Genomic DNA, 23,432 nt, shown 5'->3' with positions numbered 1-23,432 from the left:
AACGAGGCTGTGCGTATGCTAAAAAAAAAGAAACGTTTCCTGCTTCACAAATCAGGTTTCAGTAAACTTTAAATCTTTAATTTTAAACAAGACAGTATGAAGTTATCACCATCAGACATACCACTGAAAATTATGTGAAAATACCTTGTCGCGTTTTAAACACTTTCTTATACAGAATACAATACATGTTAATTCATAAGGTGGGCTTCATGGTTCCTAGAGCGTTAAATTTATTATACATGGGATGCAAAGTAATACACATTAATGATCTAGTAAGGCGGAAAAAATTCTTGATTTAGGACGAGATCACACAGCTTGTGATGCACTCAATGCCATAGATACGCCCCATACAGAGCCCACCTTATACATGTACACTCCCAGTTCTATTCCAAAAGCGTTTTATAGTGAAGATACTTCTGATGCACTCTTCAGCTATTTGTCTGATGACAACTAGTGTTGAAATAATCTTCACTAAAAACTTTGTCAAGCTTCACAAAGTCAATAATCATAGGCGCAGATGTATTCTTGAAGAAAGACTTCGAAATTCTTATAACCTGTCGATAAAATCTTGAAGTGAAATATTCACAATTCAAGCTATGGATAAGAGTGAGTGAGTGAGTGCTTGGGGTTTAACGTCGTACTTAACAATTTTTCAGTCATGACGATTTAGTACTGCTTCACTGAAACGCCTTACCGAAAACAAGTAGGCCCTAAGCCTCTGCGCGGGAGCCATTATACTGATACGTGTCAACTAGTTGATGCACTATCCCCTTCATGCTGGTCGCCTAGAGAGGAAGTTATAACTTGCTCGTTTAAGGTGGTAGGTGTGACTCAAACCAGGATTGACCCTGGATCTACCGCTCCCAAAGCGGACGCCCTATCAACTGTGCTATCAGGGCCGGTCCTATGGCTAAGACTGCTCGGTAAAATACAGGCCTAAAGCGCATTAAGGCCAAATTTGTTGCCCAATAAGTTTGTGAGCCTTGCGAATTCTCCCAGGTTACCATGAAATTCTGAAATAACACGATTTATAATTTTGCTACACTAGCGGCAGAGAATTGAAATCTTAACCCACAAGAGTTTCCCCAATGATGACAAACGCGTTTACCGTAGTTTTAATTTCGTCACGCATCGACAGATTGAGGTTGTTCTCATGGCTTGAAGCACTTCTCAACCGCTGATGCATGTCAGACACTGTCAACCCACGTGTTGCAGGTCAGAAGCCGTAGTTTGAAACGTAGGGGCCACTGCGGGATAACCCTCTGTATAGGTCTCTACACTTCCTTTCACAAAACAAGCCGCCATGCGATATAGCCTGTTGAACTGCGCAATTACAATATTATGACATTAACACCAATTACGAATTTAAATTAAGTTATTTTGATAAAGAAAGCCATCCCGGATATATACGTGCACTAATACAGACACGCGCGTATACTAATAAATCAAGCATTCACAGTTGGTTGTAACTTGCCAAACATCTGCCACTGCCTACATGCATCTGGCGGATATAATTATTTATGAATATGCAAGTTTCACATGTCCTATACATTAAACCTATAGATATAACGATTCATGAACCGATATATATAATGTTGCGGGCTTCCCTTCGCGCATACATAATGTACAGTAGTTACAACTGTAAAGCAGTGTGCACTATTACCATGTATAAGTACGCACAGAATACGTTTTACAAAGATTACGGGTGAAGCTTCCCATGGTTTATGTATGAAATATGTTAGGTGCATATGAACACAGGAAGTGTTAAAGTACATGACTAGAAAAAATAGATAGATGTGACAAAGGAAACTGTGTTAGACACTAGAAATGAAAAAAAAAGTAAGTAAAACGAGCATTTCCTACCTGCACAATGATAGATGAGTACTCGTATCATGTATTATGCCAAACCGTATACAGTCGCCAAGAGATGCAAATATTATGAATACTAACACATTTAGAATAGAGTCACAATACAATGACGTAAACGTATACATGAACTATTCGCGTCTCCCATTTTCACGTTCTCTTGAATTCTTATTTTGAATTAAATCACCTCCAAGTAAAAAAAGTAAATCAGGACCAGAAACTGTAATCTAACAAACAAGTAAATATCAGATGTTTGCCAGATCATTTTTCATTAATCATAGTTCATCACATTTTAGCGACTCCCATCATTTTTTATTCTTTTTTAATATTCACTTATATATGACGCGAGCCTCCTTTCCGCATCGTTTGACAGGTTCGTTTTTCTCCGCACAACAGTACAAGCTCCCGAAGGGAATGTTTTTGTTTTTTTATACATTCACAGTGGTGTGCTAACAGGCTGTAAGTATCCCACACGCCTCAGTATCTTCATAAGCTTCTAGAGAAAGTGAGTAGCCAGACAGGCCGTAAATTAACATACATTACAAAGTTCGCATATATATGTGTAGGTATTTGCAATTTAATGAACTATTTCGCCCTGTGGAAGAAAATCATTGCCCAGATTGACATCAACTGATTCATCAGTTTATTAACAGCGCAGTATAGACAGTTATGTAGAAGAGGTGATGAACGTTGAGGCGAGTTTTGAAATTTTGCCCTAACAAAAGTGTGGCAAAGCTGAGTAAATCCCCGGCGATGTACTACAGTTCAAACTGAAGTTGGCAGAGGTTACCGGGACTATTTGTTGACGATGTCAGTGAAGACCTGATTACTTCGTCTCTAAAAGTGAGGTATTTTTCAAAGATGTTAAGGGAGGAACACTTCCTCTGCTTGTGACGCTTTATTAACTAAAGTTAATTGAAGTCATATATAATGTCTATCCTGCTTTACAACAAGAACTAAACCATTTGAGGCATCCTTGTATCTGAAGTTCCCAGATCAAACATGAATACCACCGTCGTCGTCGTTGTTGTTGTATGGGTAATGTCTCAGATGGGAGTGAGTTTGTCAGATATATGTACACCCGGAATAGACTGTCGCCTACCAGATGATTCTATCAAGAACTTCAAATCAATGGAAATACCACAGCTAGTTCTTATCACGTTTAACGGAATTTTGCCTGCCGATATTAGCCAAAAACTCTTCAACGCAAATCGTAGGAACCCGGATGATTGTCCAGTCTCCATGACAACTTTTGCGAGTACAGCGGATGTGGATATCGGAAGCGCCTACGCTGAAATTCAAAGAGGGATGGAGGTGTCGCTTCTTGGGGATATAGATTTTACCAATGAGACAGAGAAATCCGCTTATAACGTGATTCTTCGAGTAAAAACCGAAATGGCCGCAAAGATTCCTCATCTTCAAAAGGTTCTTGGATGGCGGAGTAGCGACCCGGGTATGGCCGGTAGGAAGCTGTTCAATGCCTTGTCATATATAGGATTTACATACGATTCCACATTAATGGTGAACAAACCGAGAGATGGCGTATCTTTCCAGTGGCCCTTCCGTCTGACCAGGGGCTGGACACTACCTCCTTGTGATACAAGGGGGCATTGTAACCAGGGGGATTTCCCTAACCTGATGGAATTTCCGATGACGTCAATGTTCAGCGATAGACTTAACATCAACTGTTACACATTACGTAACTGTTCGACGTTGCCGGGCATTGAAAGCATAAGAAACCTTCTTTTAGCCAATCTGAGAGAATTTTACATAGGAAACAGAGCACCGTTTCTGATACAGATCGATTCTGATTGGCTACAAAGTGGCAGAGGATACGTGCAAAACATAGAGGCTTTCCTTAATCAATTGTCTTTGTTTGATGATATTTACATAGTTAGTGTTGAGAATGCTGTGAAATGGCTACACAATCCTTATCCCGTCAGCAGATTGCATCTGTTCAGGGAGTGGCAATGTCCCTTACAGTCCTCTGCCATAAACAAACCCTTCAGGACGTACCCTCAGAGAACTGAGGCCCGCCGGAGTCGGGGTGGGGCAGCTGAAGGCCCTGACTCACCTCCAGAAGCGATTAGACCCGATTCTCCTTTGTTTAGCTGGGACTCAAAAACACGCAAAGAAAAGGGCGGTATATTGTTTTCGCCTCGTAGTACAGCATCAGCTATGAAACCATGCATACTCATGACATCACTTATAGTTTTTGTTCAAATTACTGTGAGATTAATTTATTCTTATCAATAAAAAAATCTTGAATGCATGGAAAAACCTTACCTACCTTAAGTGATTGGAGTCAAAGCTGTGTATATTCTATAGTACATTCCTGTCTTTGTGACTATTTGTGATGGTTAGCAAAAAATGAATCTGTTGATTTTAACAGAAAGTCTGTTATCTGAGTGATGCTAGAATGCATTCTGTTACGACATAAGAATGTGTCACATTCAACATAATATCCTGTTAATTTAACAGAATCGTTATGTTGAATTAATAAAATATGTGTGTTATATTTAACAGAATAATCGACAGAATAATAATAATAGAACACAAAGATGAAATAGCAGAATACGCTTTAGCATCACTCCGACAACAGACTTTCTGTTAAAATTAATAGATTCAATTTTTTGAGTGTAATCGTGTATTACAAGTGAAGAATGGGCCAATCTGGCTTAAACTAGTGTCGTCTATACGTCGGAAAAGGTAGCCCGTACACAATAAGCTGTGTTGTGCAAAAGTGTTTTAATATTTTAATAAAGAATTGAAATGTGCATTGAGCTCTTCTCTATTAGCAAATGGAATGAGTGAAATCACGCTGCACAATCATTTAATTAGTCTTCAATTTTTTTTGTACTGTGTGTTATGTCTCTACGAAGATTTCTTCATCTCGTAGCTCATTTCCGCAAGCATCTGTAGTCGTCTTAGCCATGCCTAAAGTTCTCTTTCAGCAAACTAGTAGCAAGCCTGTAGCAAACCAGTGGATTACCAGTGCTTCACTTGATGTGCGCTCGTAGATTGGCCATGATACGCAAAATATTACAGTTGACTTGTCATATCCACTTAAAATCAACAACTTTATTTGGTGAAGCCTAAATGGGTTGTACTTGAATGCTAGATATGTTCCAAGTGCCTATGATGGTCGTTAACTACATGTATAGCAACTTCAGTGAGTTGATGATCGAAGGGAACCCTCGGATAAAACTGAGCATTCAACTGTTCACTCACACCGGCCCGGATAACACAGTTTGTATAGCGTCCGCTTCGGAAGAGGTAGATCCAGGACCAATCCTGGTTGGAGTCACACCTAAAAGAAGAAGTTGTGGCGTTCAGCATGGAGGGGATAGTGCAACGACTGATTGACCCGTATCAGTAAAATGGCTCGGGCGGGGCGGCATAACTTGCCTTCGGTATATCATCTCAGTGAACCAGCACTAGATAAAAGACCGGTGGAAATCCGTCCTGCAACAAGGAGGTACATTACATACACCCTAGGAATTCCTTCGTCGTCATATGACTGAAAAATTGCTGAGCACGACGTAAAACCCCAATCAGAGCCGCCAGAATCAACTGTTCACTCAAAGTCAGATACTTGTTAGCAGACATTTGAAAGTCTCAGCTTTATTTAGAAGACGTCTAAACTAACAGCACAATTGTTTCGCCGTCGGCAGTATGTCGTTTTAAGCTAAACTGGAACGCTTGTTCTCTAAATCCAGATGCTTCAAGTCTGGTGGACCTGACAAAGATTTACAGTCTTCTCAGACAGACGTTTGCATCAATCGTTTTTGTCTTTGTATGAAAACTTATGGACGATTTTGAATACAACTGACTTATTATAGTGCGCACAGTATTTGTAAAACACATTCGAGAGTACATTCATTACAAGTGTTAGGCACAATATTTAGAATTTACACATGCCTGGTTAGAACAGACGTAAGACCTCGAAGGTAGAGGCCTCTGTGGCCTAGTGGTTAGCTTGCTGGCGTAGCACAAGGGGGCCTCTCACTAATGCGACCACTGTGAGTTCAAGTCCAGTTATGCTGGATTCCTTAAGTGAAATACTCTTGAGTACGGCGCAACACAATTAAATAAATGAATACATAAATCAATCACGATGGTGTGCTGTTAATTTCAGGAATGCACACATATACGATCATTTACTGAAGGGCAGGGAGCCTTATTTAAGAAGAATTTAATTTGAAAAAAGAGACTTAAATGAGAAATCGTGAAGTGGAAAGGATTAGTGTTAGTGGTTCAAAAGAATAGAGATCCCACTCATCTCAGAGAGACACAGCTTCTTTAACAACGAGTATAATTGGTTCGTCTGTTGTCTGATAAATGCAAGCTGGGCATGTTAACTGATGGATATTACCTTACTGGCTCAAGTATACTGAAGAACTGCACTGATGATGATGAAGTCTGCACCTTTGTTCGTGCTGACGCTGTCACTGTACAGCGTCACATTAAGTTCGGCCGCTACCTGTGAGCAGGGCACAAACTGTAACCTGCCGAACTGTTACTGTAGCGATGCTGGCATTCCGCTCGATATGAACCCCAATGAGGTGCCACAGATGGTGTTGGTTGCATTAGATGGCAACCTGGACAATCAAAGGGATGAGCACTTCAACAGGTTGTTACCCACGTCTTTACGAAACCTGAACGGCTGTCGAATTGGGGCAACCATGTTCGTTCCTGGACAAAGCACTGAAGTGGATCTTGTGAAAAAATGGCACAAGCGTGGCATAGAGATCGGCCTGAACAGCCAACTGGGAACGCCAAAATACAACTACTGGACCTCCATCAACAGAACCAGCATGAAGACAGAGGTATTGAAACCGCTACACAAATTCATGAAAGATGCTAAGATTCTTCGTCAGGATATCCGTGGTTACCGAAATCCGGCATTTTTCGCCGCCGGCAATGTGCAGTATCAGGTCTTGGAGTACGAAGACTTCGAGTACGACGCTTCTTTGAGAATGAGCAGGAGAACAATTCATGACCTTCTACCTTGGATTTCATTTGGCCACACCGATGTGTGATGGCCAAATGCCCAACTAATCCTTACACCGGCCTCTGGGTTATACCCAGTGTTACCTTGTTCATTGGGACAGAGGCCGGTCGCAAGTCAACCAACGTTTATTCTTATTCGACAGAGTTTCCCGCCACTACAGAACAAGGAATTTCCTGGCGTTGACACAAACTTGAAAGGCTTCCAGAAGTTCTTCAAGGAAGCTACGTCAGAAACTGGCGTGTTTTTCGTGTCCATGCACCAGGCGATAGAGTGGATGAGAAAGCTCCGCTGAGTAAGATCGGTTTTTTCCTACCGTGGAGGCGCCCTGAGAGCAATCCCGAAATTACGACACCGGAAAAGAAAAGCGATCCCATCTGCATTGGGGTGTAGCAATTAATTACAGGAATACAGACATACCGGCGGAGCTATTATGCCGCTGTTTAAGTGACAAAAGACAAAGTGCTGTTGAAGTCTGTTATAGCCAAATAAACGCACTGGGAAACAATCAACAAAACGTTAAACGTGACTTGCGTGTGTTTAAACGATTAAACAATTAAACGAGGGCATTCCAAGCCCATTAAGGCCGAAAATATACATGTACAGAGATGGTTAAAACGACCACTTGCAGTGTAGCTATCCATGCATGTCTACCTGAGAACTGTCTAGACCTAAAATTCGTGCATATCGTGACTTATCAGCAGAAACAGGGTAGTGTACAGGTGGAGAAGGAGTGGGGGAAAAGCATTTCCACCACCAACCTCCTCTTCCCTCATCCTTTAGTGTTTCAAACAAGATGCACATATGTAGAATACTCCGACCGTACGTTGGAAGTCTGCCAGCGGCCAGTGGATAGTCGTGGGTTTCCCCAGCTCTGTCTGGTTTCCTACAACCATATAATGCTGGCCGCCTTCGTAAAAGTGAAACATTTTTTAGTATGGGGAAAAAAACCAATGAAATAAACAAATATATAGAATAATCTAGGTATCTACAGAATCCAAGACGGTTAAACAGCTCTGTTTGATAGGCAGTAAAGTCTCCCGAAAGAATTTCCATCACTTATCAATGTAAGATGTGGTCCATTAGCATTGTTTTCGTGTCATCGTCTATTAAGCACGATGGCAACATAGTATTTTAGTAATACTAATAAATGGCTATTATCATTACTGTGTTTTTTTTTACCTAATTCTGCTTAAGCGATTGTGCTAGGGGGCGTATAAGTTGCTGACATTTAAGCATTCCCGTGAGCAGTTATTAGCAATAAAACTCTGAGGTAAACTGACCAATGACCGGAATTCACCGATTATGTGTGATCCTTTTCCAGCTATCATATTGTCATCATTGCTCTGGTTTTACTCTCTATGCTGTAGTCTTTTTGTATAAATACTATGTCCTGTCATAAACTCAAGACCTGGAAAGTGTCTGAGATTTAGATATGATTTTGCGTGAGATAACGGTTTGTTACGTGTTGAAATGCAAGAAAATGCTCTGATATGCTCTCTAAAACGAAGCGCATAGTGTATGACCTTGTGAAATCACAGGCACGGTGTTAAAATGTGGCATGTGACCTCTGCTCACGACATGTAACGCTTGACTGCCTGATCAGAAAACAGAACAGAACAGAAAATATTCGTAGTTTATTGATGACAGATGTCGTACATTTTAATATTAGTACCCGAAGATATTTTTGAAATATGAACGATGATCATGTTTAATTTACATAACTTCTCTTCCCAGGCGCCGATTAATTGTATAAAACGTTTATTATGTATATTTCACTAACATTAAATTAGTTTCAATCCATTTCACTAGTTCTTAAATTTTTGTTCCGAAGCTAATGTCCACCCCACCCACAGATTTATCCTCAAACTGAGCGTGAGACATCATATACTGAAGGGCAGGGTGCCTCATTTAAGACCAGTCTAATTTTTTAACCGTTATCTCTCTTTTTGTATCTGTCCACTAAAAGCGAGGACCTCACAGGCATGATGCAAAACTGAGCCTTGAGCTCAAGGCGTTTACTTCATTACTAGTTGTGTTGGTCCTTTTTTTAACCGTCAGGCCTAGAAAAACCAGTACAGCGTTGTTCGTAGGATTTATATTTAGAGCTAAAAAAAAGACTTAAATGAGAATTTGTCAAGTGGAACGACTTAGTGTTTGTGGCTGCATTGAAGAACCCCCACTCATCTCAGAGAGACAGAGCTCGTTTAACAACGGGTATAATAGGTCTGTCTGTCGTCTGAACGCTGATATCAGATGAGAGCAGTTGTGGTGGTATGAGAGAGAGTCGCAGGTATATTGGACAGAACGAAGAATCATGTTGTCTGATACATAAGCTGGGCATGTTAACTGATGGATATTACCTTAATAGCTAAGTGTACTGAAGAACTGCACTGATGATGATGAAGTCTGCACCTTTGTTCGTGCTGACGCTGTCACTGTACAGCGTCACATTAAGTTCGGCCGCTACCTGTGAGCAGGGCACAAACTGTAACCTGCCGAACTGTTACTGTAGCGATGCTGGCATTCCGCTCGATATGAACCCCAATGAGGTGCCACAGATGGTGTTGGTTGCATTAGATGGCAACCTGGACAATCAAAGGGATGAGCACTACAACCAGTTGTTACCCACATCATTACGGAACCCGAACGGCTGTCGAATTGGGGCAACCATGTTCGTTCCTGGACAAAGCACTGAAGTGGATCTTGTGAAAAAATGGCACAAGCGTGGCATAGAGATCGGCCTGAACAGCCAACTGGGAACGCCAAAATACAACTACTGGACCTCCATCAACAGAACCAGCATGAAGACAGAGGTATTGAAACCGCTACAAAAATTCATGAAAGATGCTAAGATTCTTCGTCAGGATATCCGTGGTTACCGAAATCCGGCATTTTTCGCCGCCGGCAATGTGCAGTATCAGGTCTTGGAGTACGAAGACTTCGAGTACGACGCTTCTTTGAGAATGAGCAGGAGATCAATCTTTGAAACTAATTCGTGGCCTTCTACCTTGGATTTCACTTGGCCACACCGATGTGTGATGGGCAAATGCCCAACCAATACGTACACCGGCCTCTGGGTTATACCCAGTGTTACTTTGTTCAATGGGACACAGGCCGGTCACAAGTCAACAAGTGTTTATTCTTATTCCACAGAATTCCCCGCCACTACAGAAAAAGAAATGTCCGATTTCCTGTGGCATAATTTTAATGCCTTTTACGTCAATGACCGTACGCCGTTTGTTTTGAACATAAACTCGGTGGGATTTCTGAGTCCTGGAGGTGACGCGAAACTGAAAGGCTTCCAGAAATTCTTCAGGGAAGCTTTGTCAAAGCCTGGCGTGTTTTTCGTGTCCATGCACCAGGCAATAGAATGGATGAGAAAGCCAACTCCGCTGAGTAAGATCGGCTCTTTCCTACCGTGGAGCTGTGCAGAGAGCAAGGGAGGAGAACTTAAGACACTGGAAAAGGAAGGCGATCCCATCAGCATAACGCAACTTAAAAGGAAGAGTAAATCCACCGTCTTGTTTGGCAAGGCTGACTCTGACAGAATACAAGTACCTTGTGTCTTACTACTTACATTGTCTTTATTACAAATGCTATTTACCTGGTGATTTGGTGGAGAGGTTGGAATTTTAAACCTTCTCCTGGTTTCTCCTTTGTTGCACGTAATAGCAAGCGAAACTTGTGTTGGGAATGCTTCTGAAAGTGTAAGGGTGAATAAATACATATGGATTTCTTGTATATCGCTAAATAAATGTTTATTGATAAATTTTCTTTGACTACCTATTTAACATAACTTTAATTTTGCGCTGCCTTTCGTTCCTTCGATATGGGCTATGCGCATATAACTTAAAATTAACCTATATTCACGTATCGAGGTCATAACAAATGTCTATTGTAAGAAAGTGACCTTCGTATTCATCGTGATCACTGTAAAAAAATAACAATTGATGACATCATCGTATCTAGAATGCTTTTTGTGTTTGGCTGTGAAGAAAAGAGAACAACAAAGAAAGTCACATATTGTAACAACTATATGCGCATATTTTTATCAACTTGCACTATTTTAATAAACCCAAAGCCGTAAAAAAAAGGAAAAATTTAAGAAATATAGATGCCTACTAAATGACGATGTACAATATCGGCAGGCTGTGCTCTAGGGACGAAAATTTAGTCATGCATTTACATGACCCCGTCGTATATCCCATACAGATCGCTAATTGTGAAGTGCAATCCAAAGAGTGCATAATAAAGAAAAAAGTGACGATCGATTTAAGCAAAATATGTGTCTTACCGCAATTAATCATGGCCGTGAGATGTTCACGAAGATATCGCCATTCACCTTTAAGTACGCGGATCGTTGTTCCGCACTGCCTGGGGATGAGAGTAGTATGATATACACCAAGTGACAGATATGACTCAAACCTAGTAGGCTACGTATACATGCATGATCGGGATCTCTCTGGAGTTGACGGACTATTGTACATAACAACACACAACTAAGTTGTATACAGAGATGAGGTGATTCGTGGTTCACTTATAATACGTGTACATTCACACGTATTTCTGGCACAGTATGTATCGCAGTTATGTATATATATATATATATATATATATATATATATATATATATATATATATATATATATATATATATATATATATATATATATATGTGTGTGTGTGTGTGTGTGTGTGTGTGTGTGTGTGTGTGTGTGTGTGTGTGTGTGTTGTTCTTACCTCTCAGTGCTGAAGGCCAAGCGAGGCAGAAACAAGTACCATTTTTAAAGTCTTTGGTATGACCTGACCGGGTTTGATCCCAGGTCTCACGACTTCGAGGCGGGCGTTATAACAGTTAGGCCACCAAAGCGGTCTGGTTATGATGTCGCACACAATAATAACACAAAAATAAGACTCAAAATATCAGTATGAGACTGAGGCTCTATATAGCCAAACTGTTGTCACTTGACTATCACACACCTACAGGTTTCGAACAAGACCACGTGAAAATGAAGCCTCCACCAGTTACGTGAAACACCGTTGAAAACAGTATCTTAAAATAATTTTAGTTTTTTTCCCCACTGACTGAAATGCAGTCATGTATATTTTTATTATAAAGTGGGTGTGTGGGCCATACTGGTTATGTATGCCGTCAATGAAGTAACACGACATTTTGTTCACCTGGTCTGAAAAAGAGTCTTTACTCATGTAATGTGTGCCCGTGCAAGAAAAGGCCAATCTGACATTACATTGGCCTTCCTATACATTGTACTTTAGTACTTTACTTTACTTTAGGATCAGGTACAAGTGAATGTGACGTCATTATTAATATCGTACATAAAGCCCGCTTTACAATCAAAATGCATTGGCGCATTGACTCGGGAGCCTCTCACCGATGTGAGTCGCTGTGAGTTCAACTCCAGCTCATGCTGGCTTCGGCTCTGGCCGTGCGTGGAAAGATCTTCCAGCAGCCTGCGGATGGTCGCGGTTTTCCACAGGTCCTGCCCAGTTTCCTCCCACCATAATGTTGGCCGCAGTCGTCTAAGTGAAATATTCTTGAGTATGGCGTAAAACAACTATCAGATAAATAAATAAATCTATTGTTATTAGGGACCCAACTGCAAGGCAGACGGGATGGAGGCAGCACATGAAGGCAATGGAAGCTACCATGTAACACAATGGTATCATTCTCTCTGTATTTCTTACAGTATACATATATCAAGGGACATATATCACACATTCCAAATGAAATTACAACTGACTAGAAGATATATAAAATACAAAATATTTTGTGATATTTACCATGGAAAATGTATAACATTTACCACCGATATACACCCTGACGGGGAAATCGTCTCTGTAACATTTACCACCGATATACACCCTGACGATGAAATCGTCTCTACAACATTTACCACCGATATAGACCCTGACAGTGAAATCGTCTCTACAACATTTACCACCGATATACACCCTGACGATGAAATCGTCTCTGCAACATTTTCCACCGATATACACCCTAACGGTGAAATCGTCTCTACAACATTTACCACCGATATACACCCTGACGGTAAAATCGTGTCTGTAACATTTACCACCGATATACACCTTGACGGTGAAATCGTCTCTGTAACATTTACCACCGATATACACCCTGACGGTAAAATCGTCTCTGCAACATTTACCACCGATATACACCTTGACGGTGAAATCGTCTCTGTAACATTTACCACCGATATACATCCTGATGGTGAGATCGTGTCTGTAACATTTACCACCGATATACACCCTGACGGTAAAGTCGTCTCTGTAACATTTACCACCGATATACACCCTGACGGTAAAATCGTGTCTGTAACATTTACCACCGATATACACCCTGACGGTGAAATCGTGTCTGTAACATTTACCACCGATATACACCCTGACGATGAAATCGTCTCTGCAACATTTACCACCGATATACACCCTGACGGTGAAATCGTCTCTGTAACATTTACCACCGATATACACCTTGACGGTAAAATCGTCTCTATAACTTTTACCACCCGATAAACACCCTGACGGTAAAATCGTCTCTGTAATATTTACCACCGATATACACCTTGACGGTGAAATCGTCTCTATAACTTTTACCACCGATAAACACCTGACGGTAAAATCGTCTCTGTAATATTTACCACCGATATACACCCTGACGGTGAAATTGTCTTTGTAACATTTAGCACCGATACACACCTTGACGGTAAAGTCGTCTCTGTAACATTTACCACCGATATACACCTTGACGGTAAAATCGTGTCTGTAACATTTACCACCGATATACACCCTGACGGTAAAATCGTCTCTGTAACATTTACCACCAATATACACCCTAACGGTAGAATGGTCTTTATCCCTCGGAATACGTACATTTGTGCAGATGGGAATATATTAGATCGCTCTACATGTACAGTAATTAGCATGCAGCGCACCCGTGTTTTTAGGTGAACAGGTTGAGTAAAACACAAGGTTTTCTGAACAGATTATCCAACTGATGTCATGTAATAAAAACATCTAAGAAAAAAAATTGTCAACATCGATATCGAGTAGCCTAATTAGAGTAAGTGTTGAGAAAGACAAAATAAATGCAACCTGGATCATCATACGCAAGTATTGGCAAACTGTACTGAAAAGTTGAGGGCGCTCTAAAATTCCTTCAAAAGCTCAATACATATTCCGAAGTAACATAATCTGTTTATATAAATATTAAGATATATGGTAATTAATATTTCACTTATATTTGACAGTGTACACAGGGCGGTACACAGGAAGAATTATATGCAGATGGTACTGACAGTGAAACAAAGTTTAACCTTAAATAAAACTCGATGTGGTTTACCTTGTCCACATTTACAACACAGACGCGTGAAGCAGTCTCAGGATTAATACAGTAGCCAGTAATACAGTCTAACCCCTTTGCATTTACATGTGTGTGTTATCTTAATCGTCCAGATTAAGCATGGAATGGTTGTACAATCTGACTGTGGACATGTGTGTCTATATATTTGGCAATTAAACATGATCATAAACATAGCTTTTATATATATATATATATATATATATATATATATATATATATATATATATATAGCATGGAATGGTTGTACAATCTGACTGTGGACATGTGTGTCTATATATTTGGCAATTAAACATGATCATAAACATAGCTTTTATATATATATATATATATATATATATATATATATATATATATATATATATATATATATATATATTACGCGATATACATTGACTGCACATATTATAACACATGCTTAGTAGCTAGAACAGTCGCATGACCATGTATGCACAAAATTAACATGTTAAAAAAAACTACATATAAGCCATATTGCACTTGATAGCACGCGAAAAATCACGGGCGCTTACATCTAAGTTGTCATTTTGTTCATACATAACACATTTTCTTTTCCCGAAATATCCTCGCGTCATGTAGTCAATGAAGAGCTGCCAATCTTCGATGACGTCACGATTCAGAGTAACCAGGCTTCGTGTTCCATGGTTTCTTGGTGATTAATGCCTTGAGGATTCAGTATGGTATTTATATCGGATTGCCTAAGGCATGGAGGTATTCCTATACTTTTAGTTACACACTACATCATGCACTGAAAAAGATATTTGAGGATGGCTGATCAAAAGCAACCAAATTATTCTAAGCCGTTTATCCTAATAAACGTACACACATATACAATCAATGCAATTTTAATCGATATTAAATCTGGCGGGCTTGTATAATGAAACCATGATACATGTACGTTAAGTGGAGCAAACGGCCGTTCGACAACGAAAGCTGAATGTATCTTTATTTGTGTTCGTTAACTAACAGCAGATGTAAAGGACAGACGATTACAATCGGGAATGTTCCGTGACAGCAAAAATTCTGTTTACACGAAACTGGTCACACAGGATCCATACTACCAGGTAGCCCTATAGCAATATATTATCATATCACATAGGCACAAAATCGCGAATGTCGACAAACTTGGCTACATTGCGTGAATTAGATACATTAATTAAACGGAAAACGCCGCTAAATCTTTTATATATACTTCACATCTGATGAAGATACGCAGTTTGTTGGATAAACAAATTAGGTTAACCTGTTAAAGTTCAGTGTTTTACTTAGCTACAAGATTTGTACTTCAAGGCGTATTACAAAAGTTTATATTTTATTGATATGAGTATCGCCAAGTGTGTGGACTAAGCAATCTGATTATACTTAGCAACATAAATCTACGGACATCATATCAAAACGAACTTTTTTTATAAACAGTACAATAGCATAGTGCCCCACGGAGAAGCTGATTAAAGTTACGCTCCTTCATTCGACTCTGGAGTAGACCAAAGAAACGCAGCTTATATTTCCACTGTACTGCAGAGTGTAACTTACAAGGCGAAGAAGTTAAATTCCAAAATGCAGTTATCGCCTCGATCATTTACATAAAACTTATGGATTAAATCGTTATCAGAAATGAAAGTTTACGTTAGATCGTTAAAAAAATGAACATCTAAAGCGGCTCGGAGAACAAATAATATAGTATGGTATGAAAAAGCCCTTTTGAACTTTTAAGACATAGCAGAAGAGATTACGTGGCATTTTTTGTGGGTGTTCCATTTGGGATGGGAGGTGTTCAAAAATCACCCATATTCTGTTTTAAAAAGGCCTTATGCATGTAAACTTTTCACAGTAAAAGACACCAATCTATGCAAACTTCCTCATGGCGGTAAAAATAATGAGATCAACACCTACAAAGGTACAGACATCCATTAATGGTGTCGTTTAGACTATATTATACTCCGTCCCCTTGGCCACCTGTCTCTCCATGACGTCGTCAACGTTAACAATGCCAGCGCACGCGCAAGAACACGTGACGGTAAATTTACGTCACTAATTAATCTTAAACGTCATCTGAAATACCGCAGCGTCACAAAGGATGTGACAACATGTCAACGTTTTGAGAACATCTGCGTTTGACAAGGACGTCGCAGTTGTACAGAATGGCAGATACGACACCCGTTTCCCACTCGGATCACGAAGCTGATACAGTAACAGACCTTATGAACTCAGTGATTTCCTCCATGGATTCTCCGATCTATGATAATGAAGTAGAGTATATTATCAACAAGAATGGCCCCCTCTCGGATGATCCTAAACTCTGTCCCAGGGCTGTGAACCTCGAGCGGAGTCCTGAGATAAGTCTTGACGACAGCTCTATTCAACGGTCCAAAGGTGACACAAGAATAGATGAGGTGGACCCGGAACTGACAGAAGAAGGCTTCTGTAATATTTCACCTGGGGAATATTTCTCCGAAAGTTGCCCACTTCACTTTCGAGCGGATGACTTTCTCAGCCGCGAGTCCGAGGAAAGTTTTGAAGCTGTAGACGTCCGTAGCCGGCCTCCGGGCAATCCGGACTCTTATGATGATGATTGTGTGGATGAAGCCATCATCAAACTAAAGCGCGAGCTCCTGGAAGAAGACAGCGAGGATGAATTCGAGGAACCCTCCATCCAGGAACAATCCGTGTTGATACAGGATCAGCAGAAATCGCCAAAGAAAATCTCAGACCAGGACAGACAAAATATACTGACCACTCTTATAGAAGGTGTTGAGAGGAAGGTCATCGAGAGACAAAAGGAAAAGCAAACACCTCAGATTAACTGTCCAACAGCCGCAGACCAGGGGCGCGAATGTGCAGTGGAAACTCCTGGGAAAGTAGAAGACAAGCCCAACACGTCGGAAGAACATCCTTACAGCACGCCGGTTGAAAAACCCACCGTGGAGGACGCAGAGCGTTACCTGGACGAAGGGACATCTCACATACGGGAATCTCTCCTCAGTGTCCTGGAGGCTCTGAAGTATGTCTTTCTGTCCGGTCTGAGCAATGATCTCGACACGCCCAGGTCGGCCGAAATCGCGGACACCCCCGTGAATAATGATAATCGGGTGGAGAATGCAGGTTGTCAGGACCAGTGCACCCAGACGTGTAGCCGTCTGGGCATGATCGGGGAAGAGAAAGTGGACGCTGACTTGCTGATTGCCGGCCTTCAAGAGGAGTTCCAGAGATGTCTGTGGATTCATCAGAAACTTACCGGTACGTTTATTATACACATCTGGTGCATGTCTCCACTGATTAATGACTTAATAAGGCACCACCTTACATTGAAGGAAATACCATTTGTTATCCGGTTACTCGTGTAGAGAAAAGGAATCCTCCGTATTTTTATGATAAATGTCATTACTGAAACATGCTCGTGCATTTCTTACATGCTTTTAAATCGGCTTACCTTATCGAGTAATGCAGCAATTTCGCTGTCTGTGAACCGAAGTACGTAATACCATGTCTAATACCATAGTTAATACCACGAATGTCAGTTCTTCAATGCATAATTTTTAATGACGGTTCCAGAGGACGCTCACCAGCTTGGCTTTGACCAGGGAATACAGAACTCGCTGTTTCTCCAGGATTTGATAGACCAGGCTATCCAGATGATCTGGTCACTGAGGGAAGAGCGCAGGCAACTAGAGGTAATCACAGCGTCTCTGCACTCACACTACTATATCCTGGGACACGCCATTAAAGTTTCTTAAAAATTAAACTTAGCAACACCAGCTGTTCAAAGTAAACCTGTGTTTACAGATCAGATTGCACTTTCGCAAGATTTTTGTTTGTATTATACCATGTTGCATGTATTGCATAGATTTAGACAACCTAGACGCTCAAGCCGTACCAAAAAAGTTGGGAGAAATCTGATTTTGGAACTTTTGTAAAAGTGGTACCTGATTGTCAGATAACTGCTAATGAGATGTCTTACGGTTCATTTGCATGAATGTTAAAATGCTGAAATATCAAGTGTCACTGATGAAAGATGAGATAAAAACCTAACCTGAACGATACAAAAACCTCACAATGTTATACCTACAAGCTTGGGATGCCTAGCTTCAGCCTCCCTCTTTTGCCCACTGCGAGTTACCACGGTGGCGAGTGATAGTTACGTCATAAACAGGCGTTGTCATGGTGTTCGACGTCATATTGCGTCATAATAATGAAACGTCAATAAAATATTCCGTTAGGTCATATGGCGATAACCATCACTATTATCAAGACAGGATATGACATAAATACCCCATTTATCGAAAAAAGGCCAGTATTAAAAGCAGTCAAATAACTTTTGTATAATGATTTGCGTTCTCACATAGGCAGAAAAACTTGAACTTCCATAGAATGGATAGATCTCTCACACGTTTGATGTTCCACGACCCCTTCTCTTGGCAATGTTATAAGTTATCCGCCTGTGGGGAAGGGTTAAAATTTTACATCCAGGGTTTAAATTCCCATATACCCTTCTATACCTGCAGATAACGATTTTGTTCTTACAACATTCATCATTACGCCAGTCTTGCGTATATGTGAAGTTGAGCTGAGAAAAAAAATCATACTAGCTGCGTCAATTGCAGACAGCGTTGGTATAATGCGTTGACATCACAACGGCGCGCCATGGAATACATGAGTCACAATGAAAAATGACGTCTGTCTGCGCAGTAATTTAGCTGTGCAGTGTATAAAATTTAGGTCACAGAGAAAAATGATGTAGGGGCAATGCTTTTTATCCTCTGTCCCTGTGAAACCATGATGACATGACCTCAGAGAAAGATTGGACAATGGGAGACTCGAGGACGAGCTACACAGAAGGTCCTATCGCAGGAGAACACGTCATTTTCTTCTATGAGGTTGGAGTGCTTGTGTACTTCATATCTGTTTTTATGAACACGCATATACCACTTATTGTGACGTAATAAAGGAAAGGAACACGAGAGTTCACAGCTCATGACCGATTTTTCATAGGCTTGGTTGTGTTTTACACAATTCTCCATTGTAAGAAATGTGTGGGGTATACGGTGAACCCACTTGCAACAATATTAATCATGATTGGTTTAACGCGTGTTGTTCATTGACAGTTCGGGAAAGTCTGTGACGTAGCGGTCACTCTCAGCAAGACCTAAAACTTCGCCGCTTGAAAACCTATCCAACACATCAGCGGTAAGCCTATCATTCATCATTTACAGGCCCAGCTATGTTTTATTCGGTATTCTGTGCATATTTCAGAAATACATGAAGGATAAGGAGAGAGACTGGAATGCCATGAGCCGAGCTTTTACACAGGAAGTGGTTGATTTGCGGCGGGAGAACGTTCAGTTGTTAACAGCCGTGGCAAATAAAGATGGTATGGGATGGGTATATTATCTTTATTGTTCAGTGGTCTGTCTAAACTTTGTATCATTCGAGGCGTAACAGTTGTGGGAATTCGAAGCTATTATTTAATTTTGATCATCCGACTTCTTCGTAATGAGTAATAAATAATATAGGTATTAATGGGCGAGATGCTGACTTGAAAATTTCTAGTACCTTATAGAAGGGACTAAAAACTTATATTTGAAAGCCAGGCGCATTATTCTTACTTGAGAGTTTTCATTTTTTTACGGTAAAATCTTATTCAAGGGTGCTCTGGGTTAAAGCTTTGTCTACCCCTTAAACTGTTTCCCGTGACCACAGAGGATGCCGATGATTGCCTCAGTGCAACTATAACATCACTTCAAAACCATGAATATAGAGCGTGTGAATCCCAGTGAAGAATTCACCATACCTGGTGTTCAGATGTTCCAAAGTGAAGTTCATTCAGAGCTTTCTCATGATGTTGTTCTGTTTATTGTTAGGGCTGTATATGTTACTAACTACTTGTCAATCTTGAACAAATGGCACACAGATGCATAGTGCGTTATATGTACCCCTGTCACTTGTAACGGAAAGCATTTTGGCGCGATTTGCAAACATGTTATGCATTTAGGATTCAAGGAAAAATATGCCATCTTTGTGCATACTTTTCCAGGTGGTCACAGCAGTCGGCGTCTCAAATCTCAACATTTAAAATCACTGCTGAAATCAAAGCATGACCTGGAGAAAGCCTTCTGTCTGAATGTGGAGAAACAGGATAAGGTACTTTGGCGTGTATACTTTCGAGTTTCTCTTTTACTGATATAGTTTAAAGGGCTATTGATACAAACTTAAACAGTATATGCCTAGTTTATTTGTCCAGCGAGCAACATCACAAGAGAATTTGCCTTCAGATCTAGTGGCTTAAATACTGTTAAGAACATGTGATAAAGTAACAAACTGAAGTAATGTAATTATTTGTGAATGTATTGCTTAGATTTATACAAAGAAAGTCAGGCTGACGAGTAAAGTCTTTAGAAACCGCTGTCTAAGACGTGGTAATGCCGTGGTCTTGTCTTCTTGTATAAGCAGAGCGACTCGATGCGCACCAAAATAGATCTGGTTTCCACATTTGTGACTATTGGGGCCACTTTCACTTTCACAAAACTTCGCAAGTCATATTTCTGGTAACTTTTTTCGTAAAAGACGTTGACTGGGTTATAGTGCTATAAGGTGACGTCATTTACGAGGAAATTACGAGAAACTTATTACGAAGTTTTGTGAACATTTGGTCTGTATAAGGCTGGTTGAGATTGATAAATGATAACGATGACTTTAGAGGCACAGGTTCCACATCAAGTGTTGACATCAGTTATGCACCTGTGATTCTTTTCGCAGATTAACGAGCTAAAGCTGTTGGTTCTCAAACAACAGAAGTGCATCAGGTCGTTACAAGAGCGATTGATAGAGGAGCAGACGACCAATCTCGTCTCGAAGCGGCAAATGGGACATGATCCCGACAGAGATACGTCACCGGATGTAAACCAGGTGGAGCCATCGACTGAGCAGGACCGTCATATAGAAAAATCAGACCAGGTAGTACAGATGAGTCGGGATCTTTCTTGAATGTCTGCATAGCTAGAGAGTGAGAATGTAGTGTAGGGACAGATAAATTCTAGCCCTAAAACACTATAACTATGTTGACATATCGACACCTGCATAAAATACTACCGACAGTTTCGCTTTGCTATGTATTACGATTTTTGAATTCTAGTTTTTACTAACACCTTGCAGACGTCATGTATTTGCATGAGATGGAGAATATACCCAATGCTTTAACCAAGACAAGGAGCTCGACATATATGTACCCGGTTGAGTTATGGCTTCCGAATTCCGTTTCAGGGAAGTTCGGCCACTGATGCAGACAAGACAGAAAACGGAAGCAGCAGTGGCCAGGGTTCTGCCGAGCAACCTTTTAGGCAAAGCGAGTGCACGGTGGGCCAGGGGGCGTCGGGCTCGCCCACCTGCGGGTGGATGAGGGTCGAGGACATGGCTAAGCTTCAAGATGTTCTCTACTGTGACCACGCCAACTTTGCCTTAGACCAATCCAGGAACCCAGAAATTGCAGCTATGCAGGTTTATGGGATCGGTGGTAAGCGATTTAGTCGAGTTTACAGACATGCACACTTTCTTACCCCAGCTCTATTGCAGCGTCCATATCTACATATTACTCAATGGAAGCACAACCATTCTGGCCGGGAAAACAATACTTGGCAATATGGGTAGAACAATTTTCTTTTTAAAAATGAGGGAGCAAACTATACATCCGATATGGGTTTAAATTAACTTAGTTTTACGGTCAAATTTAGTATAAGGCTTACCTTCCTAAATACAACAACTTTTTACATATATAACGGATTGACGGTGTAAGTGTAGTATTGGTGTTTTTACCATTCACATTATGTCTACTGTCTCAACACTGATGATAACGTTGATCAGCTGTTTTAAGGAGTTTCTCTGATTCTTAATAATAGTTCCGGAGCTATTTTGACTATGAACGATTAACACGTTGCTTGTCGCTTTCAGGAGAAGATCTGAGCCGTGCTGTGACAAATCCCTCCCCGGAGTTTAACGTGCTCGATCTGAAGTACAAATGTGAGTCTGCAGACACGGCAGAGGACCCAGGCACCTTCGGGTTGGAAAGTCTAGAGATTTCAAAGCCTGAATCCAGTAAACTAGCAAGTGGTGACACATTATAACTGCCAATTCACGGTTGTCTAATTACGTGCATAAAACAGAACGGACCAATATAATAATATACCACAGGGGCCCGTTCAACAAGGCGTGCGCGAATTTGCGTAAGCGGCACTCTCGTGGTGACGCATACGGAAGTGCCCGGATACATTGCCATGACGTTTCGCACTTTGCAGAACGGGGTCCCAAGAAAACTGCACATGCCTAAATTATTGTCAAAAAGTTGTATCACCATATACCCTTCGTATCTTGTTTCAGTGATTTGTAAAAAGAAAAAGTAAATTGAACTGCGATACGTGTATATTATTTCAAGCATCAAGAGATATTTCCATATAAAAATATACCAGTTGCAGCCGTTGAATCATTCGATGTGAAGAACGACAAGAAATGGTATTGTACATTCATAAATAAATGAACTTGAATTTAACAGATTGCTAACGGTCTGCACAAGAACAATGTGTACAATTAATTAATGTATAATAATAGGTAATCATGACCTATTCCTGAAACCCATGAAGATGTTCATCCTGGCTTAGTTTTACTCTGGGCTATTGTTCATACTGAGAAACTCTAGTAAGGTGACTATGGGTAATTTTGAGTGACGCATGCCCCGGAGTAAACCAACAGCATTTCTGGCACAAACCTCCTGGGGACACTTTGGAAAAACTTCGCGCGGTAACAACAAATCGCACAGAAACAGAGCAAAACCAATTTCATACAACTCGTACTCGACAAATTTTAAGCGTCACAAGTCGATACAACTCGTATGTTCACACGTTAACATCTGTCGTGTAAGTCAAGTTTATATCATACAATGCATCGTGTGAACGGGCCTTCCAAGTCACATGTCTCGTGACTGTTTTCGTAAAAGTCGTTGCCTGGGTTATATCGATATACTACTACGTGATTTACGAGAAGTTCTGAAAATCTGATTTACCGAGCGCTGTGAAAGTTGGTCCCGATTTCAAGTTGCCCCCGAACAAATGAGAGTTGTATTCAAGATTACGGGTTCATTAGACAGAGAGA

At 40.6% G+C, this 23,432-nt stretch overlaps 3 protein-coding genes and 1 pseudogene across 3 annotated transcripts; all 4 read left to right on the top strand.

The window, feature by feature from the left end:
* The first annotated feature begins 2,907 nt into the window (after positions 1-2,907).
* On the top strand, positions 2,908-4,397 carry LOC135467337 (chitin deacetylase 1-like). The gene is made up of 2 exons (XM_064745105.1): positions 2,908-4,009; positions 4,393-4,397. Exons 1-2 carry the CDS (start codon positions 2,908-2,910, stop codon positions 4,395-4,397), a joined length of 1,107 nt encoding a protein of 368 aa, XP_064601175.1.
* Positions 4,398-6,281: 1,884 nt separating this feature from the next.
* On the top strand, positions 6,282-7,063 carry LOC135467335 (chitin deacetylase 7-like; annotated as a pseudogene).
* A 2,216-nt stretch (positions 7,064-9,279) lies between these two features.
* Positions 9,280-10,491, top strand: LOC135467334 (chitin deacetylase 1-like). The gene has a single exon (XM_064745104.1). The coding sequence runs from the start codon at positions 9,280-9,282 to the stop codon at positions 10,489-10,491; it is 1,212 nt and encodes a 403-aa protein (XP_064601174.1).
* A 5,903-nt stretch (positions 10,492-16,394) lies between these two features.
* Positions 16,395-22,835, top strand: LOC135468939 (uncharacterized). Its single transcript, XM_064747429.1, has 7 exons — positions 16,395-17,534; positions 17,850-17,968; positions 19,548-19,665; positions 20,329-20,435; positions 21,051-21,248; positions 21,555-21,804; positions 22,239-22,835. Exons 1-7 carry the CDS (start codon positions 16,439-16,441, stop codon positions 22,409-22,411), a joined length of 2,061 nt encoding a protein of 686 aa, XP_064603499.1. The 5' UTR covers positions 16,395-16,438; the 3' UTR covers positions 22,412-22,835.
* Positions 22,836-23,432: the final 597 nt, after the last annotated feature.

Source organism: Liolophura sinensis, chromosome 6, assembly GCF_032854445.1.
Source record: "Liolophura sinensis isolate JHLJ2023 chromosome 6, CUHK_Ljap_v2, whole genome shotgun sequence".
NCBI lineage: Eukaryota > Metazoa > Mollusca > Polyplacophora > Chitonida > Chitonidae > Liolophura > Liolophura sinensis.
The sequence above is the reverse complement of the archived record's forward strand: the minus strand, read 5'-3'. Positions and strand labels throughout refer to the sequence as shown.

Bases quoted from the DNA above. Each gene is read 5' to 3' on its own strand.
- LOC135467337 (XM_064745105.1), top strand. From the start codon at position 2,908: ATGTCTCAGATGGGAGTGAGTTTGTCAGATATATGTACACCCGGAATA.
- LOC135467334 (XM_064745104.1), top strand. From the start codon at position 9,280: ATGAAGTCTGCACCTTTGTTCGTGCTGACGCTGTCACTGTACAGCGTC.
- LOC135468939 (XM_064747429.1), top strand. From the start codon at position 16,439: ATGGCAGATACGACACCCGTTTCCCACTCGGATCACGAAGCTGATACA. The intron at 17,969-19,547 runs GTAATCACAGCG...TGCATATTTCAG, and splicing joins AAGAGCGCAGGCAACTAGAG to AAATACATGAAGGATAAGGA. The intron at 21,805-22,238 runs GTAAGCGATTTA...TGTCGCTTTCAG, and splicing joins GCAGGTTTATGGGATCGGTG to GAGAAGATCTGAGCCGTGCT.